The sequence below is a fragment of the Bufo bufo genome, chromosome 1, assembly GCF_905171765.1.
Source record: "Bufo bufo chromosome 1, aBufBuf1.1, whole genome shotgun sequence".
NCBI classification, from domain to species: domain Eukaryota; kingdom Metazoa; phylum Chordata; class Amphibia; order Anura; family Bufonidae; genus Bufo; species Bufo bufo.
The window spans coordinates 780334828-780352928 of NC_053389.1; the positions used below are offsets into that span (position 1 = coordinate 780334828).

An 18101-nucleotide genomic window follows, 5' to 3' on the forward strand; every position below is an offset into this window, starting at 1 on the left:
AGACTGAATGCAGAAAGCTCCCTCTAGTGGTGGCTGCAAGGAAGCAGAATTTCATCATCTAGCTCAATGGTTGAGACTTGGAAAATAGAAATTCAGATCGAGTTTAGACCTCTCTATATATGGATCATTGCTTTTAAAAAAAAAGAGCAAAAAAGAAAGAAAAAAAGCTAATTTGTTGCTGAAGGTTTAAAGGATTGTGTTATGCCCTGTGTAATCCCAAATGGATATATATAAGCAGGAAATAGTTAATACTGACAGTTTAGTTGCAGGGGGACAGGCTGAACCTGCCCTTCCTTGTTAGGTGTGGCTGTTTACACACCAGTCTGGTTGCCTCCTGGGAATTTTTAGCCTAAAGCTAGGAACTATACTTGTTTGGAGACTGCTGCAGTCAAACAGGCCAAAAAAAAAAAACAGCAAAACACCCATCCTGTGGGGTGTGAAGCTGCTAGAAAAAAAGCAACTGTGGTAGGAGAAACTATGAAAGCAGAACAGACATTCCCACAAAAGATAAAAGGACCAAGTGAGTGCATGTGCAGGGAGAGCGAAAATAACTTGGACTTTGTTGCACGTGATTAGGGTATATTACTTCAGGCACCCGCCTCACTGAGACTTGCATGCCTTCAACTGGAAAGATTGCTAGTGTAGTACCTTAGACCTGGGGGTACTACTATTGTAACTACAACTGGGCTGTAATGTAAATTCTATGTGAATGTAATGACATGTAATACCCCATGTCTACCAGCAGATGGGGTATGGTTGGCAGTGTTTGGCAACAGGAATCAAACTTACCATTCCATTCCTCCCCTGGTGATAGGAGTGGGCTGGTCCGACTTCCTATCAAGGGTGGGACTGAGCTAGGGGAGTCAGTATAAGGTTAAATAGTGAGGAGTGAGGGAGAATGCGATCCATATCCCGCTCCTACAGGCAAGCTGGACCAAAGAGGCGGCTTACCTAGGAGTACGTAATTGCCTCACGTGGCCCTCAGAGGCAGCTGACCTAGGAGGACATTGCAGGGTCCTAGGCAACAGAGGAATTGCAAGATACAGCATATTGGAGTCAGCAGAATGATCAAGCGACCAAGCTATCAAGACTCTACTGTAACGTGGTGGGAAACACGTTAAGACACCATCATGATAGTTCAGGAAAGGCAAAGCTAGGAGCCTGCATCAGTCAGTGGACACTTAGAGTCACAGGTGCCAAAGTAAAGCCGTAGGGAAAGGAATCCAGAGATAGAGAGAGACAGCGTCAGCTAGCAACTTTCTGAGCGTTACCTTTGCCACATTGACAGCCACCATACCCCATCATCTGTAAGGAGAGAAACCGAACTTTGTACATACTGCTGATGAATGTGGTTCAACCATCTCTGCCTGGTTCCTTTCATCATCTTTTTTTTTACTGCACTGAACCTCAGGGAGTGACAGACTGAAGCAGGACACCGTGACACAACACCACAACATCAGGGCCACTACCACTCCCATCCTCTGCACTGGCCCATCAGGGGCACTTACAGAAAGAGACTCAGGGAGGAGTACTACCATCATTACAGCCAGCTCCTATTCACAGCCTTTGGGAAAACCTTGCTCTGTGATATACCTCAGAATAGGAGGTGCGTTCCTGTCACCCACTGACTGCTCAGCTCGCCGCGCTCCATCTCTCCCGGACAGAATGGTGAAGTAGGGAGATTTCTCCCTGCTCCACCATTCAGCCTGCAGGCACAGATCGCACTGCTGGCCTGTGTGGGAGGAGCCTTCAGCCCCAGAGTCTGCCTATGCTCCTCCCACTCAGTGCTGCAGAGCGATCTGTGTCTGCAGGGGAGAGAGCTTCAGGAACGGGGCAGGGTGAGTAGTTACTGTTTTCTTTTTTTTAACACATAGGTGTCACAGAGGGCTTTAAGGGATAAGTACTTTATGGGGGCACAATGTGGGCATAACTATTGTGAAAGTTATACAATGAGGGCATAAATACTGTGAGGGGCATAGTGTGGACATAACTTCCATGAGCACTGGCTCGGCTATTTCCGTCGGGCCCATAGAAATGAATGGGAGCGGTGGCCGTGCATGAGAGGCGGGTAGCTGCGCCTGGTGGTGGACGGACCCTGGGAAACCCAGGGTCCTCCAGCCACAACTCTCCCTGGCTCCGTTCTCCTTGTAGGTGCAGGTTCCTAGCGATTTGCCCCCATTGTCTAAGATGGGATAACCCCTTTAATGTCTTTTACAAGAGTAAATAGTTTTGGACCACCTGGGAAGCAACTTCAGCCCACCAGTTTCCCTGCAGTGACCACTACAGGAGAAATGAAGTATTACACGGCGGCCCTTTGAATGAGCGTCCATATACACAGAGAACTCAAACCCACAGAATCAGCTCTGTGTTCTGGCTCATGGGGGGGTCCTGAGGACCTACCTTTATCAAGCATATGGACAGGTGATATTTTCATAAGACAAGCCCTTTAAAGGGCATCTCCATTTATGACTCTAAGCCACCAGATGAAGTATCCAGAAGCTGTGCATGTAATGAGGGGATCTTTGACTCCTTGCAGTTTCCATGCCCTCTACCTTATCAGGTCTGTGGTGTCCTTGGCCACACCCGGCCAGTGTATAGATCTCAGCAGGTTCCTATATTTCTACCCTGCCTGCCGTGTCATATACGGCCTTCTCCTTCCTCTTCTCACTTTCACACCAGAAGCTCTCCTGTGGTTTTATTTATTCTTCCTGACGTTTGGGAAAGTCTTCAGACATTTCAGACATTCTTTGCGAGCCTTCATTCTTGGAACAATCTGCGATTATTATGCATCAGGCATAAACTATAAATCACCGCAATACAACCTGCAAGAGCTGGGGACAGTCCGACGGTTTATCCCTATGCAGCAAGTGATGGGGCACCATTCCTTAGGATTCTTATAGAGCGTCACTTCTGTTATTCCTCTTGGAAATGTAGGAATCTAATGACAAATGGAAACTATGCCCTTTGCTAACAAGGGTTGCCCTTAAACAATCCGACACTGTCCAATCAGTGCTGATGGTATTGGACTGTTCACAAGAAATGGTAAAACCCTGTTTAGTCATACATTTCCAGGAGGAACAATTGAGGAATGGCACAACACATAAGATGCCCAAAATTTGTTATTTTATGGGGGTGGGGGGTTAATATTTACTAAGGCCTCATGCAGTGGTCAGCAAATTGTGGATCCGTAAAACATGGATCCCAGCCGTGGAGCATGCCACCCCTTATTGTTGTCCGCAAGACGAACAAGAACGGACGCAGAACGGACGTAAGGATGTGGACAGCACATGGGTGTGCCTTTGGCATCTTTTGCAGCCCCGTTGAGATGAATGGGCCCATATCCGACCCACAAAACGCAGACCAAAGCTACGGCGGTGTGTATGAGGCCTAAAGCGGACATGACAGGAGAGCTTTAAAAGAATGGTTAACCCCAAGGGGGGGGGGGGTTTGCCCAAAAGGCCCTCACAGATGAACAACCCCTTTAAAAGGGTTCTGCTATCTATCTCATGATGACACTCCTTTAATGAAGCCATTGCAGTGACCAGCAATTTTACTTTGCCCCTGGGAGGAAAGGTAATCATGGTAGATAGTGATAAAAAAAAAAAAATACATCTTCCTGCACAATTCACTTGATCGAGCAGAAGTTTGTACTTCAGAGCTGCAAGTCCCAGCCCTGGTCAGCCACTAGATGATCGGCATGGACACATGTAATGGCCGTGCCACCCTCTCTTGTCAATCCTGTAGATGTTCGGCCCATAGTCACACCCTGCAGCCTCGGTGCCTATGTGGAAGAAGCGCCCCTACACTGCTGCCATGACCACATGACAGGGCGAGGGAGGCCTACCATGTCTAATTACTGGCCTGGTCGCACGCCTGACGAGACGTTAACCATGTTCTGGAGAAGGAATGCTGACAGCATAAACATGGCTCTGCGGATAGTGATGGGAAACGTACAATTACCCAGTGAATCACTCGCAGGAGAGCCAGTGTAGAAATCCGCTTCACGAGTAATGGCTACAGTCAGATCAGTAACCACAATGGATTCTGTGATGTCCGTCGTGGAAGATGCCCCTTGGTCTACCCACCGTGCAGGGCCGGACAGAACCAGGGCTCCATGGAAATAAATGCTCTCACGGACCGCATCAGGCTCCATCGCTCCCCGCAAAAGAGGTTGCAGCGCTGTGAGATGTGGGGGGTGGGCTACCAGCACTACTGGGGAAAGAGGGGGCCCTACTGTCTCTACCTGAAAAGTGGGGGTACTGTCATTTACAAGGAAGTAGGGGGCACTACTGTCATTAATAATGGCGTGGAGGTTCGTTACTGGCATTACTGGGGAAATAGGGGGTCCTACTGTCTGTCACTGAGAAGTGGGTGGCCCTACTATTATTTGTAAGGTACTAGATGGCCCTACTTTCACTAGTTAGGGAGTAAGGGGCCCTATGGTCACTATTAGGGAAACAGAGGGCCCTACTCTCACAACTGATTAAATAGGGGGGTGCTGCTGTGTCTACCTGGGAAGTAGGGGCTAGTGCGAGGAGCAGAGAATAGAGGGGGCCCTACTGCCGGCAGCCGGGAAATGAGCAGGTCCTACTGTCACCAGCCAGGAAATAAGGGGGACCTACTGTCACCAGTGGGGAAATAAGGAGAACCTACTGTCACCAGTGGGGAAATAAGGAGGACCTACTGTCACCAGTGGGGAAATAAGGAGGACCTACTGTCACCAGTGGGGAAATAAGGAGGACTTACTGTCACTAGCTAAGAAGTAAGGAGGCCCTACTGTCACCAGCCGGTAAGTAAGGGGGCCTTATTATCACCTGCCGAGAAGTAAAGGGGCCCTACTATCACTAGCCGGGAAGTAAAGGGGCCCTACACTGGACAGTATATATACTACTACTCTACCTTATATTACCAGTAGAATACATCTTACAGGACGGCGCTGACCAGAAACATATGAGCCGCGTACACAGGGAAGCAGAAAAAGACGATTTTATCATCTTCATTATCGGTAATTAACTTTTAAAAAGCCATTATCTCCCAAAATTCCCAAAACACAAAAGGAGAAGTCGGGAGTATCCACCATGAACTATCAGAGATTTTCTCACATTCACTAATAGGACTGGAAATGTCCCGACAGAGAACTACTGAGCCATTTACTAGGTGGTGATTGAAGGGTTAATTTTGCACATTTTATTATACACAATCCATCTGTGGCGGTATCCCTTTAAGATGTAATTACGGGCTGTGACTGTCTCATGTAAATTACAGGCCGCGTGCAACAAGAGACCTCACACTGGCGACCACAGACTGCCACGGTCTCCCGACCTCCGGATTTCTGCCAGCTCTCCCCCCCGTCCCTTGGTTCCGGCCCCCTGTAATATGGGGGCCCTCTGCAGTAAAGACTAAATGCATTAAAGGGGCAGTGGTCACTGGGAGGACATGCCAGCAGGGGTGCTGACCATTGGGACTATAGGACGATGCCTGTGGGCCCCTGGCCAGAAGGGACTTGTGGTAGTGGTCCCTGGCATCAGCTTATTCCCAATTAAAAGAAACATGCACACTCAGCCGGTCCAAGCATGCATGTCTGAGGGAAAGTGGGCTCCCACCTCTCATCTGTGCGGCCACCAGCCTTCAGTCAGGCACCAGATGGTGTGGTGTGTAATCCGAGCCAGAGGTTTCCCTACTTTCTAAGGATGACTATGAATTGATACATTGTGCACATGTGTAGCAGAGTCGAGTATGTCATTTGGCACAATTCATGGTGATTTCACAAGGTTTAGTAGTTTAACATTGGAATCCAGCTACAACTGCTACATTCTCTTAAACCGCTCAGCTCTCCTGACACGTCTAGGTCAGCAAATACTTGCATTCCCCATGACAAGAATTCTTTGCATTGTGCTGTTCCTCTCCTACTCCTCCTGGAAATATATGAATAAAATGACAACTGGGTTTTCTTCCCAGCTCCAACCATTCCATTCAGTTTGTGGGTGCGCCTCCAGGCAGTCAGCACTGATTGGACAATGTCAGACTGAGTAGAGACACGCCCCCAACTGGTAACATTCATTAACTTCCAGGGTGAATAACAGAGGAACAGCACAATGTCCAGTCCTAAGGAAATATGCTTCAGAATTGTTATTTCATGTAGAACCCAATTTTCTATGCAGAAGACAGTGGAGCAGATTTACTAAGACCACTCTGTTAAAGGGGTTATCCCATGATTAATGGCATCATATAGTACAGGAACCGGCCCTGTACCTCACATGGATCCAGAGATCTCCCCATTCATTGCTCTGCTAGATTATCTTCAGCCTGGCAGCACAGGGGGGTGTCCCTTCTGTTGCAGCTCTCTCCCTATAACTGACACAGCTGGTGGCAGTTGAAGAGTTAAACTCAGCGTGTGTGACCACCTCAGTGAGACGGACAAAGAGATAAGAAAAAGCACAAACAGCAGGTGGCGCTGTACAGATAGCCAGTGAGTTATTCCCTGAAATCTAAGCTACATTTTTAATTACATGCAGTTACAAAAGTATTCCGATCCAGGGGCTGGTTTGAAAATTGTAGAATATATTTCATGGGACAACCCCTTTAAGAGGCACAGGCTGCAATGTGGGCCATCCTCTGGCTGTCCTAAGGCCTTCAATTATGAGGAGGTGCAGGTCTGAACTATAATTTACGTCAGTTTCTAGTGCAAATTCTGGTAAACCTGAGGGGCCGCTTCAGGCCCACCCCTCCTCTTTTGTTCCCACTTTTAACTAGTTCAAGACCAGGCTATGTACCTGACCAGACATATTTCCTGTGCATCTTTGAAAGCTATAACTTTGGTGATGTAAAAAAAAATTGTGCCTTTTTGGTGATACATAGTTCTTTTTTTATGTCTTTTTTGAGCTTTTTTTTATATGAAGGAACATGTTTTAAAAAATTGGGAAAAATAGACAGTTTTTTAATAGCACAAAGTTACATAGTTAATACAGTTGAAAAAAAGACACAAGTCCATCAAGTTCAACCAAGGGATAGGTGGGGACGTGAATCCCAGAAGGAAGTGAGACTCAGATTTCTACACATTTTATAAGCTTTAATGTCATTTACTTTTAAGAATTAATCTAAACCCTTTTATAACTGTCCATTGTTCCTGCTGTGACCACGTCCTGAGGAAGTCTATTCCACAGATCCACAGTTCTTACAGTAAAGAAGCTTTGACGCTTCTGGAGACTGAACTTTTCACCGTATTTTTTGTATGGCCCATTTATATATTTGTACAGGTTAATCATGTCCTCCCTTAGACGTCTCTTCTCAAGACTAAATAAATTCAATTATTTTAATCTTTCTTCATAACTAAGACCCTCCATTCCCCTTATCAGTTTAGTCGCTCTCCTCTGTACTTTTTCCAGCTGCAGAGCGTCCTTTCTATGGACTGGTGCCGAGAACTGAACTGCATATTCCAGATGAGGCCGCACCAGCGCTTTGTAAAGTGGTAATATCACATCCCTGCCCCGCGAGTCCATGCCTTGATTAATTCATGACAATATCCTGGTGGCCTTAGAAGCAGCTGATTGACATTGTATGCTGTTTTTAAATCTACCATCCACAAGAACACCCAAATCCTTCTCTATAAGTGACTCTCCCAGTGTTACACCCCCTAGGACATATGAAGCACGGAGATTATTACTACCAAGATGCATAACTTTACATTTGTCCACATTGAACCTCATTTGCCAAGTTGATGCCCAATCACTCAGAGTGTTCAAGTCAGCTTGTAGTTTATGGACATCTTCCATAGACTGCACAGCACTACACAGCTTAGTGTCATCTGCAAATATAGATATGGTGCTATTAACCCCATCCTTGATATCATTAATAAATTAATAATGGAGGGCCCAGCACTGAACCTTGGGGTCACCACTTATAACCTGGGACCCTTCTGAATAGGAATCATTGACCACAACTCTCTGGACACGGACCTTCAGCCAGTTTTCAATCCAATTACAGACTATTCTTTCCAAGCCAATAGACCTTACTTCACCTATTAAACGTCTATGAGGGACAGGATCAAAAGCCTTTGCAAAATCCAGAAACACTACATCCACAGCCGCCCCTCTGTCCAGGCTACTACTTACCTCCTCAAAAACTAATCAGGTTAGTCGGACAACTTCTGTCCTTGGTAAACCCATGCTGGTTATCACTTCTAATATTATTTACAGTCACATACTCCTGTAGTCCCTTAAGAGTCCTTAATTTTTCCCACAACAGACGTTAAACTAACTGGTCTATAATTACCTGTGGAGGACCTAGATCCTTTTTTGAATATGTGCTCCATATTTGCCTTGCGCCAATCACTTGGCACTGTACCAGTTCCTAGAGAATCTTTACAAATTATAAACAGGGGCACAGCAATAACTGAACAGAGTACTTTAAGCACTCTTGGGTGTAATCCATCTGGACCTGGAGCCTTGTTCACATTTACTTTAACTTCTCTTGGACCATATCTACAGTTAGCCAATTGAGTATATTACTGGATGTACTAACAGCCCCGGCGCCACAGATATCAGCTCCTTTCTCTTCTTTTGTATAAACAGAGCTAAAAAAAAAAAAAAACATTTAGTAACTCTGCCTTTTCCTTTTCTTCAGTGACTAGCCCCCCCCCCCCCCCCCCCCCTTTACCATTATTTAGGGGACCTACCTGCTCGGACCTTTTTTTTTTTTTTAGCATTTATATATTTAAAGAATTTTTTGAGATTTGTTTTGCTCTCTTTTGCTACCTGCTGTTCATTTTGTAATTTTGCTAATTTTATCTCCTTTTTACAGATTTTATTAAGCCCTTTGTATTCGTCAAACGCTCCAGCTGACCCCTCAGATTTGTATTTTTTAAATGCCCTTTTTTTGTCTTTTATTGCCCTTTTTACAGTAGTTGTCAGCATGGGGGGGGGGGGGGTTAATTTTAGCTGTTTAAACTTGTTACCTAAAGGAATACATTTTTTAGTGCAATTACTCAATGTGGATTTGAAGCTCTCCCATTTATCCTCAGTATTATTATGTGACAGTAGCTGCTCCCAGTCTATGCTCTGAAATGCTGCCCTCAACCCAGGGAAATTAGCCTTTTTGAAATTCAGTGTCTTTGCTCTGCCTGACAGCGTTTGCTTCTTATAGTGTAGGGGGAATATAATTATATTGTGGTCACTATTACCCAGTGTTTCGCTAACAGTAACATTTCCAACAAGCTCTGCATCATTAGAGATTACCAGACCAACAGAGCATCGCCCCTGGTGGGAGCTTCTACAAACTGGCCCATAAAGTGATCCTGCCCTTTGCAGTTGAGGCAGAACCATGACCCCAGTCAATGTCTGGGAAGTTAAAATCTCCCATTATGACCACTGTACCAGCCTGTGCCGCCTGTTCTATTTGGTTGTACAGTTGAGCTTCTAACTCCTCTGTGATGTTAGGAGGTCTATAGATTACACCAAGTATTATTTTTTCAGTGTTTATATCCCTTTGTACTTCCACCCATAAGGTTTCCACATCCTCACCATCCTCACCCACAATTGCCTCTTTCACACTTGTCTTCAGATCACTCCTCACATACAGGCAGACGCCACCACCTTTTCTATTGATCCTGTTTTTCCTAAATAGTGTAAAACCCTCAATATTAACATCCCAGTCATGTGAAGAGTCCAACCATGTCTCAGCCACACCAACTACATCTATGTGTTCTTCTAGTACCATAGCCTCCAGATCACCCATTTTGCTAGCTAGACTTCTGGCATTTGTGAAAATACATTTTAAATTACTATTACCTCTAAAGTGAATATCCAGGATTTTTGGGTTACCTTGGTTGATGTTTGTATGTAACAGGTTCTTGTTACCAGCAGTTCTATTTTTCATAAGTGTATAGTTCTGCCCAGTCTTCTCTCTACTTTCCTCACTAACCCCAGCCCCCACTAAATCCCCACTGTCCCCTCCTATAACCCACTCTCTATCTACACTATCTACCCCCTTATTAGTTTGACCCCCCCCCCACACTCCCCCAAGATCCTAGTTTAAAAGATCCTCCAGCCGTCTAACCATTTTTCTCCCAGGGCAGTTGCACCCTCCCCATTAAGGTGCAGCCCGTCCCTACTGTAGACCCTGTAACCGACAGAGAAGTCGGCCCAGTTTCCATGAACCCAAACCCTTCCCTCCTTCACCAGCTTCTGAGCCACTTATTTAACTCCCTAAGCTCCCGTTGTCTCTCTGGTGACGCTCGTGGCACTGGTAGTATTTCTGAAAACACTACCTTGGAGGTCCTGGACTTGAGCTTCTCTCCTAGTTCCCTAAAATCATTTTTTAAGGACCTTCCATCTCCCCCTGACTTTGTCATTGGTGCCAATGTGTACCATGACCGCCGGGTCTTCCCCAGCCCCACCCAGTAATCTGTCAATCCGATCCGCAATATGCCGAACCCGAGCTCCCGGCAGACAACACACTGTTGGGCATTCACGGTCTCGGGGACAGATGACCCAGCAGGAAGCAGAAGGACCCCTTTCATTGAGCGCCATGTCTACAGTCTCTGCCTTCTCTGTGGGGTCCCGGCTGTCACTGACCTACAATTGGCATGCAGCTGCCATCTTTGCAAGAGAAGCATGGAACGCCCAGAAGTATATCATCAATGGGCAGTCCCGAAATGGTTAAAAAGTGACGAAAAGTACAAAAAAAAAAACACTTAAAAATTAGGCCACAAATAGGGAATGCACTATAAGTTGCAACACCACATTAATGAAACTTCCCCAATATGTGAATGGGTTCATAACCCAGGATCTCCACCGATGGTTTGACGGGTCACTGGTTCCAGTGACGGACTGAGGTAACTTGGGTGCACCATCCGCAGAGTATATGATCTCAAGGCCCACCCTTCATGTTACAGAAGCGATGCATATGTAACTACCGGTATATAGTATAGTAAAGATATGCCACAGGGGAAGAGCCGGGAGGAGGGGAGTGGTAGTTGCGGCACTTATGGGAGTAGTGGTGGTTCACGGTGGCTCCAATGCTCCCAGGGGCAATGCAGTGAATGGAGGGTGCAGCCTTTCTTCCCCTGGGGCACACCCTGGACTTTCTGGGGCTCCTACCTGGTGATGGCTGGGATGCCCTTTAAAGTTAGGCAGAGGGGTGCAAGGCAGGAGGGTAGATGTAGAGGCCGGCGAATGGGTGGTGGAGTCAATGACCAAGCCCATTTGGTTACAGTAAATAAAGTTTCTCATCACTAAATAGATAATGGGAGTTGTAGTACATATAGCAGCAATAGGCACAATTCCAAATTATGTTACAGAGTAGTCTTCTTCCTATAGCTGTGTACAGACAGTAATGATGGTCATAGTAGTTCTCCCTGTCTCGCAATAAGTACACTCTGCAATCTCCCCAAATAACCACAGTCGTGCAATTCTGTTCTTTTTAACTCTTTCTGCATTTCGCAGTTGCGGGGTGCAAATCTTAGATCTGGATGGCCACCATGTCTCAAAGTGTGTGGGCTCAGAAGCATCATGCCCTTTCCACAAGCAGTAAAGTCTTATTGCCATAGACGTGCAGTACCTTACTGGTTTCAGGCTCTCTTTCTCTCTGGGGGTAGTCTCTCAGTTCAGTTGCTTTTACGGGCAGCTTTCAGTCTCGAGGATGTAGGTTCCTTGGACTGGGCTCACACACACACTTCACTAGCTCTGATGACTAGACACTCACTAACCAGGGGCAGGACCAGTCCATCACCCAGGCAACTGGACCAAAGCTGCCGGTGTTAACTATGTGTTGCCCATTTGGGATACATAGTGCATAATGAAATAAGTACTTTAACCAAAACAAATCTCTACATTTGACTCTGCAGCATCAAATTAACCCTTTGCAGTGATCCACTGAGTCATGGCTAGTGTCAATGCACAAAAAGACCAAGTGACATCTAAGGGCCTCACTTTGCAAAACTGTCTCAAGGCCCCATACACATTAGAGTATTGTCAGCTGTTTGCCATGCTCGGCAGATAATGTGTTTGGGGGGCTCCCAACTCTAGATGTTTCTCCTCTTTCTCCATTGACAGCTGAAGGCGTAGGTGTATGGGGGAGTCGGGAGAGCCATTTATTTCTTAAACTTCTGTAGAAAAAAGGAAAACAGAGCTCCGATTGGCCGCTATGGGCAACAAATACAGTTTTGATAATGGGTCTTTAGTAAAATTGCCCAAAATGGTCCTAAACCTCAGCTGCAGGTGACTTCTTCATGGTCAACTTCTACTTTGGGTTATACCTACAAGACCTTATGGTGGGTCTGAGCGCCGTTGTAGTGGCAGAGCCCCAGCTTACTGGGAAATCGGCAACAGTCATGAATTTGACGGGATAGTTCCGAATTTTCAGGGACAATTCCAGCACATTTGACTGGTACCAGCACGACAATGGATAGGGTTCATGTAAACCTCGTCTAGAAGTGGTTCTAGGGTGGGTTTGGGGCAGGTCTCCTGGCGCGCCAGTCCAACCCCCCATTGTTTTTAGAGCCAGGTATGCTAGAATGAAAGAGGCTCCCAGCACTTTTCTAAGCCCGCTCCCTTTTTATGCCTTTTTAGCTTGGCATCTCTGCCACGATACACCCACGGTGGGACAGTAGTTTGCACCTCTGGGGTCTGTGCTTGGAAGATTACTTTAACAACTTTATGAAAATATAATTACTACTGCAGACTAAACAGCCCGATTTACATCAGAAGAACATTGAAGCATTTAACAATTTCAGCTCTGCTACATCTGTATGATCCGTACATGACAAAACATCTAACCATAATACCTCACTGACGAACATATGGCTAATGACTGGATTTACTTGAATATCATCACTCAAGGGTGGAGAAGACGAGCGGACCAGAAGGACCAGATTTTTTTCTGGCTTTCATTTTCCACGCATCATCTCCTCGTGATCACGGCATCTGTGCTAAATCTCAACCGCCCAGAGATTAAAGGACATTATCTGTCAGCCTGAAGATTGGGCAGATTAGCTCAGTTTAGTGAATGTGATAATATACCAGAGAATTGCACAAATGGCAATTCCCTAATATACAGGTCTTATTGGAATCTCTTTTTTTTTTAGCCATAGGTGGTAATAACTTGCGAGGCTGCATATCTATCAGCAGACTACGGGATTGGGGTTAATGGCAACCTAGAGTTTGTAAATGGGATTATAAAAGGCTGATGATGGGTTGACACATGGAAATCAAAAGTCAAAATGAACCCCTTAAAGGGGATGTTCCAGTACTGAAACTTATCTCCTATCCATATGTGGTGACACAGGACTCCCGTTCTCATGATTGATGGCAACCCCCACTGATCAGACACTTATCCACTATCCAGAGGGGTAAATGGCCGATATGTACAGGGCATAGCACCTATGGCTTAATAAAGTACTTTAATAAATGTATTTTTAGAAAAATCTAGCTCAATGCTAAACAGACTGGTGGCTAGAGGTACACTGACTAACTATTCAATATACAGGGCATGGCAACTACAGGTTAGCGAGGTACTTTCACAATTTTATTTTTAGAAAAATGTAATTAATACTGCAGCCTACATAGATGGTGGCATGGCATGACTACTGCCAATGTACTTTCGCCACCCCAGATCCATGCTAAACAGACTGGTGGCTAGAGGTACACTGACTATTCAATATACAGGGCATGGCACCTACCAGTTAGCAAGGCACTTTAACAACATTATGTTTTAGAAAAATCTAAATAATTGTCACCGCCAGTTCTGTGAGAAGGTCTGGCAGACGTCCTTCTCTACCTCTTGCATGATGTTCTTTGTTTTGGTTTCTCTTTGTCATCTCCTTTCCTTCTCCCAGGTGTCACCTATTTAGACTAATCGTCTCCCTTTATATTCCCTCCCATACTGCCTCACTTTGCGGTTTATGCTACTTCCTGGATGAAGTGTTCACTGCTGGAGGCTGCTGCTGCTGTTTACTCAGATAAGTCTTTTCATGTATTGTGTTTCATTGCTGGCTTGATTCTAGGTGACCCTGACTCCGTCCGTATTAAGTGCAGGGAGCCGGTGGTCGTGTCCCCTCACTATTATAGGGTTTTCAGGTGTCACACAGTCTTAGGTACATGGGCATGCAATCGTCTACCATTGAGACCCTTGCATGGGCATAGCAGTCAGGGAGAGCTCTTAGGGTTTTATAGGGCTCACCTATATGCTCCTTAGTTTGGGATCAAGCCAGTCGGACGTTTATTCATAAGTTCCAGCTATCTGCAACATCATCCATGACAATAATACTGCAGATATGAAAATAGTGGCATGGCTCAATTACTGCCAACCTACTTTAGCCACCCCAGTTCCGTGCTGGGGTGGCTAATAGGTACACTGCACTGGCACAGATAGGATAATGTGGTACTTTAACAAATTTATCTTTACAAAAATCTAATTAATACTGCAGGCTACAAAGGAGGTAGGATGGCCTAATTACTGCCAACCTGCTTTAGCCACCCCAGCTCAATGCTAAACAGATTGGTGGCAAGGGTACACTGACTAACTATGGTAACACGACTTGGCACTGAACTACTGTAAGGGCAAAGAAGGGGAAGGACCCAGCATGCTTTGTTTTTATCTGTCACTAGTAACCAGATTATAATCTCAAAAACAGCATATGACCAGAAGAAGACAAAACCATCAGACCCCCCACAGATTACTCACCTTCTTTGATTTGTTCCTCCATGTGAATCCTCTGTACCAACCTGTAAACAGGTCCAAAACAGACGGTTATTAAAAGTAGTAAGACACTGCCTACCTACAATACACTGTGACTACAGCATTATAATGGTGCATGTGATATTGGCGAGAAATGCACCGTTGTAGGGCAAAACAAAGCACCATGCAATGCTTCATTTCCCCTGTGGGGGTGCTGTAGGGAAACTGGACACTTGCTGCTAGGTTCTTCCACAGATTTAATCTGCGATAAGCTTATCTTGGAGAGACCCTTGTAACAAATGGGCGTGCCCACAGCGGACAACCCCTTTACTGTTGCTCCAGTACGTATGATACATTTTCCTCGGCTGTGTGAATAGAAGAAGCAGGTAGGTGAAGCCTACCAGAGCACTACTGCTGCTCCTCCTCAGAATACATGGAGCAGCTACTAACATACATTCATCACTTTAGCAAAATGTAGATTGGAGGGAGCGTGACTGCGAGATCAGACTACACAGGGTTTGCATGCAGTCTATAGCGACAAATAGATCTGCACAGAGCCATATACCCGAAGCGATGGGAGCTTTTTAAATCAAGATTAGTTGCAAAGTTGCTAAAAGGGGTCGTCTCACTTCAGCAAGTGGCATTTATCATGTAAAGAAAGTTAACACAAGGCACTTACTAATGTACTGTGATTCTCCATATTGCTTCCTTTTTCCATCACATTATACACTACTCGTTTCCATGGTTACGACCACCCTGCAATCCAGCAGCAGTGGTCGTGCTTGCACACTGTAGGAAAAAGTGCCGGCCTATTTGGTGGCCGAGACCGTAGGAGCTCACATAGGCTGGTGCTTTTTCCTATATTGTGCAAGCACGACCACCGCTGCTGGATTGCAGGGTGGTCGTAACCATGGAAACGAGCAGTGTATCATGAGATGGAAAAATGAATCCAGCCAGCAAAGGAAGCAATATGGACAATCACAATACATTGGTAAGTGCCTTGTATTAACTTTCTCTACATGATTAATGCTATTTGCTGAAGTGAGACGACCCCTTTAATTTTGTTAACGAGCATCTTTCAGCATGATCAACCCTATTATGACGCACCGTTCCACAGAAAACTGCATTTTTATTAATATGCTAATTAGCTAGTTGGAGCACTGAGTGGCCGGCCAGAGCCCTTGGAGGACCAGTTTATATACACCCCCTCGGGCTTAGCCACTCCTCTTTACCCTGGATTGACAGGGCTGTATATCTCAGGGAAAAGGGGAAGCGAAGAGTGGCTGAGGCTGCAGGGGTGTTCACTAACTGGTCCTCCAAGGGCTCTGGCCGCTCCCTCGGTGCTCCAACTAGCTAATTTAGCGTACTAATATAAATTAGGTTTTCTGTGGAACGGTGCATCGTACAGACATAAGCAATGTAATGTTTTAAATCAGCATGATCAACCCTATCATGCAGGGTGCCTGGTTTAATAGGGTTGATCATGAAGAAAGATGCTCGTCAAGAGAATAAAAGGGGTCGTCTCACTTCAGCAAATAGCCTTTATTATGTAGCGAAGTCTTATTTTAATCGGCAGGATCAACCCAACCATGCAGTGTGCCTGGTTTAAAGGGCTAGTCCCATCTCAGACTTCTATGAAATATCCACAGGACTGTGGGAGGTGGGATCTGAATATCTCTCCAAAACAGGGGCTGCCAGGCCCCCGTGAAGTGGCCACTAGTGCTGCTTCCGGGCAGAAAATATATGGAGAGGAGGTGGCCGCACCGGTGTACAACTCGCCATTCACTTCTGTGACTCCTAGAGAAGTGTATGGAGAGAGGTGCGCCACTTCTACATTCATTCTCCACCTGGATGTGACGACTCCGCAGGCGGCAAAGGGGTCGTGGAACCGACAGATACGACAGCCGTAGACACAATGGTCAGGAGGGGACCTCATTGACTTCTATGGTAGAGTTTTCTGGGCATGCTCTGTGACCTGTGCAGAGGTCAGGAGGGAGCAGATAAGCTGCGATATCACCTATTGTGAATGGTGGATCCTGTGTTATCTGTCCACAGAGGTGATATAATTACAGGCAGGCTTAAAATGACAGATAAGCAGATAACTGCAGTAAAAGGATCTGTACAGACCAAGACCTGGCACCTATCATTAGACATAGTGGCCAGTGCGAAAACTGCAGCAATTTATGTCTGTTTTATAATATAGGAATAACATGAAAAATTAGAAAAAGATATGTTAACTAAGAACGCGATTGGGTAGGTCATTTTCTGAAGACACATTCCCTGAAACAACCACTCACCAAGCCATAGTATTACAATATACAGACCACAGAAATGCCAAGCTCCTCTTGGCACAGGCCGTCCAGCACACAAGGGGTTAACGCTTACGCGTTTGTGTACAATGACCACATTCTGCTCCGGGAGGAGGGTGGGTGTAGATGAGAGATTTCTCCGCTGACACTGAAGGTCAGAAGAATCAATGGGGAGTGAGGACTGACTCCACAATCCGACTTCTATAGGGCATGTTCACACACGGCAGCCTGCGCATGGACCTCTGCATGTGAATATACCGTGGCGTCTTGAACTGGGCTGTGCATTTTTTGTATGTCTGTCACGTGACCAGGATGGTTGTTTATACGCTGGATGTAACCAATCCCGGTTCTTCTCAAAATGACAGCAAGCAGAGATCTTGAAAACCATGAGGAATTGGTATACAAGGTATATTGGAAAATGGTATCACTTTCATGAGACAAAAAATGAATTTTCTCAGTGAAAACTGATATGTACAGTATCCCGTTGAAGGACAAAAGCCAGTTTTGGCCTTAAAGGGGTTGTGCGCTTTCTACGTAAATTTCACAACGCCATATATTACTGTGTATTGGCTAATCACTTCTGGGCTTGCCTCAACCCGCATGGAGCTGCTTCCCATCTGATGCCCATGGGTAGCGACATAAATAAGAGTAGTGGCCATAGCCTTCCAAGATGGCGCTTCCGCCTTCTACTGCGCATGCGCTGAAAACAGTCAGTGCAGGTACAGGACGTCCAGCGCTTCCCTGGATGCACTTCTATACATCGCTAGCAATAGGCACTGGGGTGGAGAGTGTGGGCGTAACTCCATGAAAGTAAACCCGGAGGCGATTGAGCAGGTTTCTATGCCAGTACACACTAGCAGTGAAGACAACCCCTTTAAGGACATATGATTTATCCGTTTTGCCTCCTAACATTTCGTCAGCTGTATATTATTTCTATTTTTAAAAGGGGTTCTCCAGAATGGAAGTATTAATGACCGATCCTTAGGACAGGTCATCAATATCAGCCTGGTAGGGGTCCCACTTCCGGCACCAGAATGTGTGTAGGACCTTCCGGGTGCTGAAAACAGGCACCAGAATATCACAGCGCCATCCAGTCTGTAGTGGCCAGGGCTGGTTACT

General features: G+C 45.8%; 1 protein-coding gene across 1 annotated transcript in view; it reads right to left on the minus strand.

The window, feature by feature from the left end:
* The window catches only part of DOCK5 (dedicator of cytokinesis 5), a 107054-nt gene that overhangs the window by 77203 nt on the left and 11750 nt on the right, over positions 1-18101 (minus strand). Inside the window, exon 3 of the mRNA XM_040414874.1 lies at positions 14680-14720. Within this exon, the coding sequence (XP_040270808.1) occupies positions 14680-14720 (41 nt within the window). The remainder of the gene's footprint in view (positions 1-14679; positions 14721-18101) is intronic.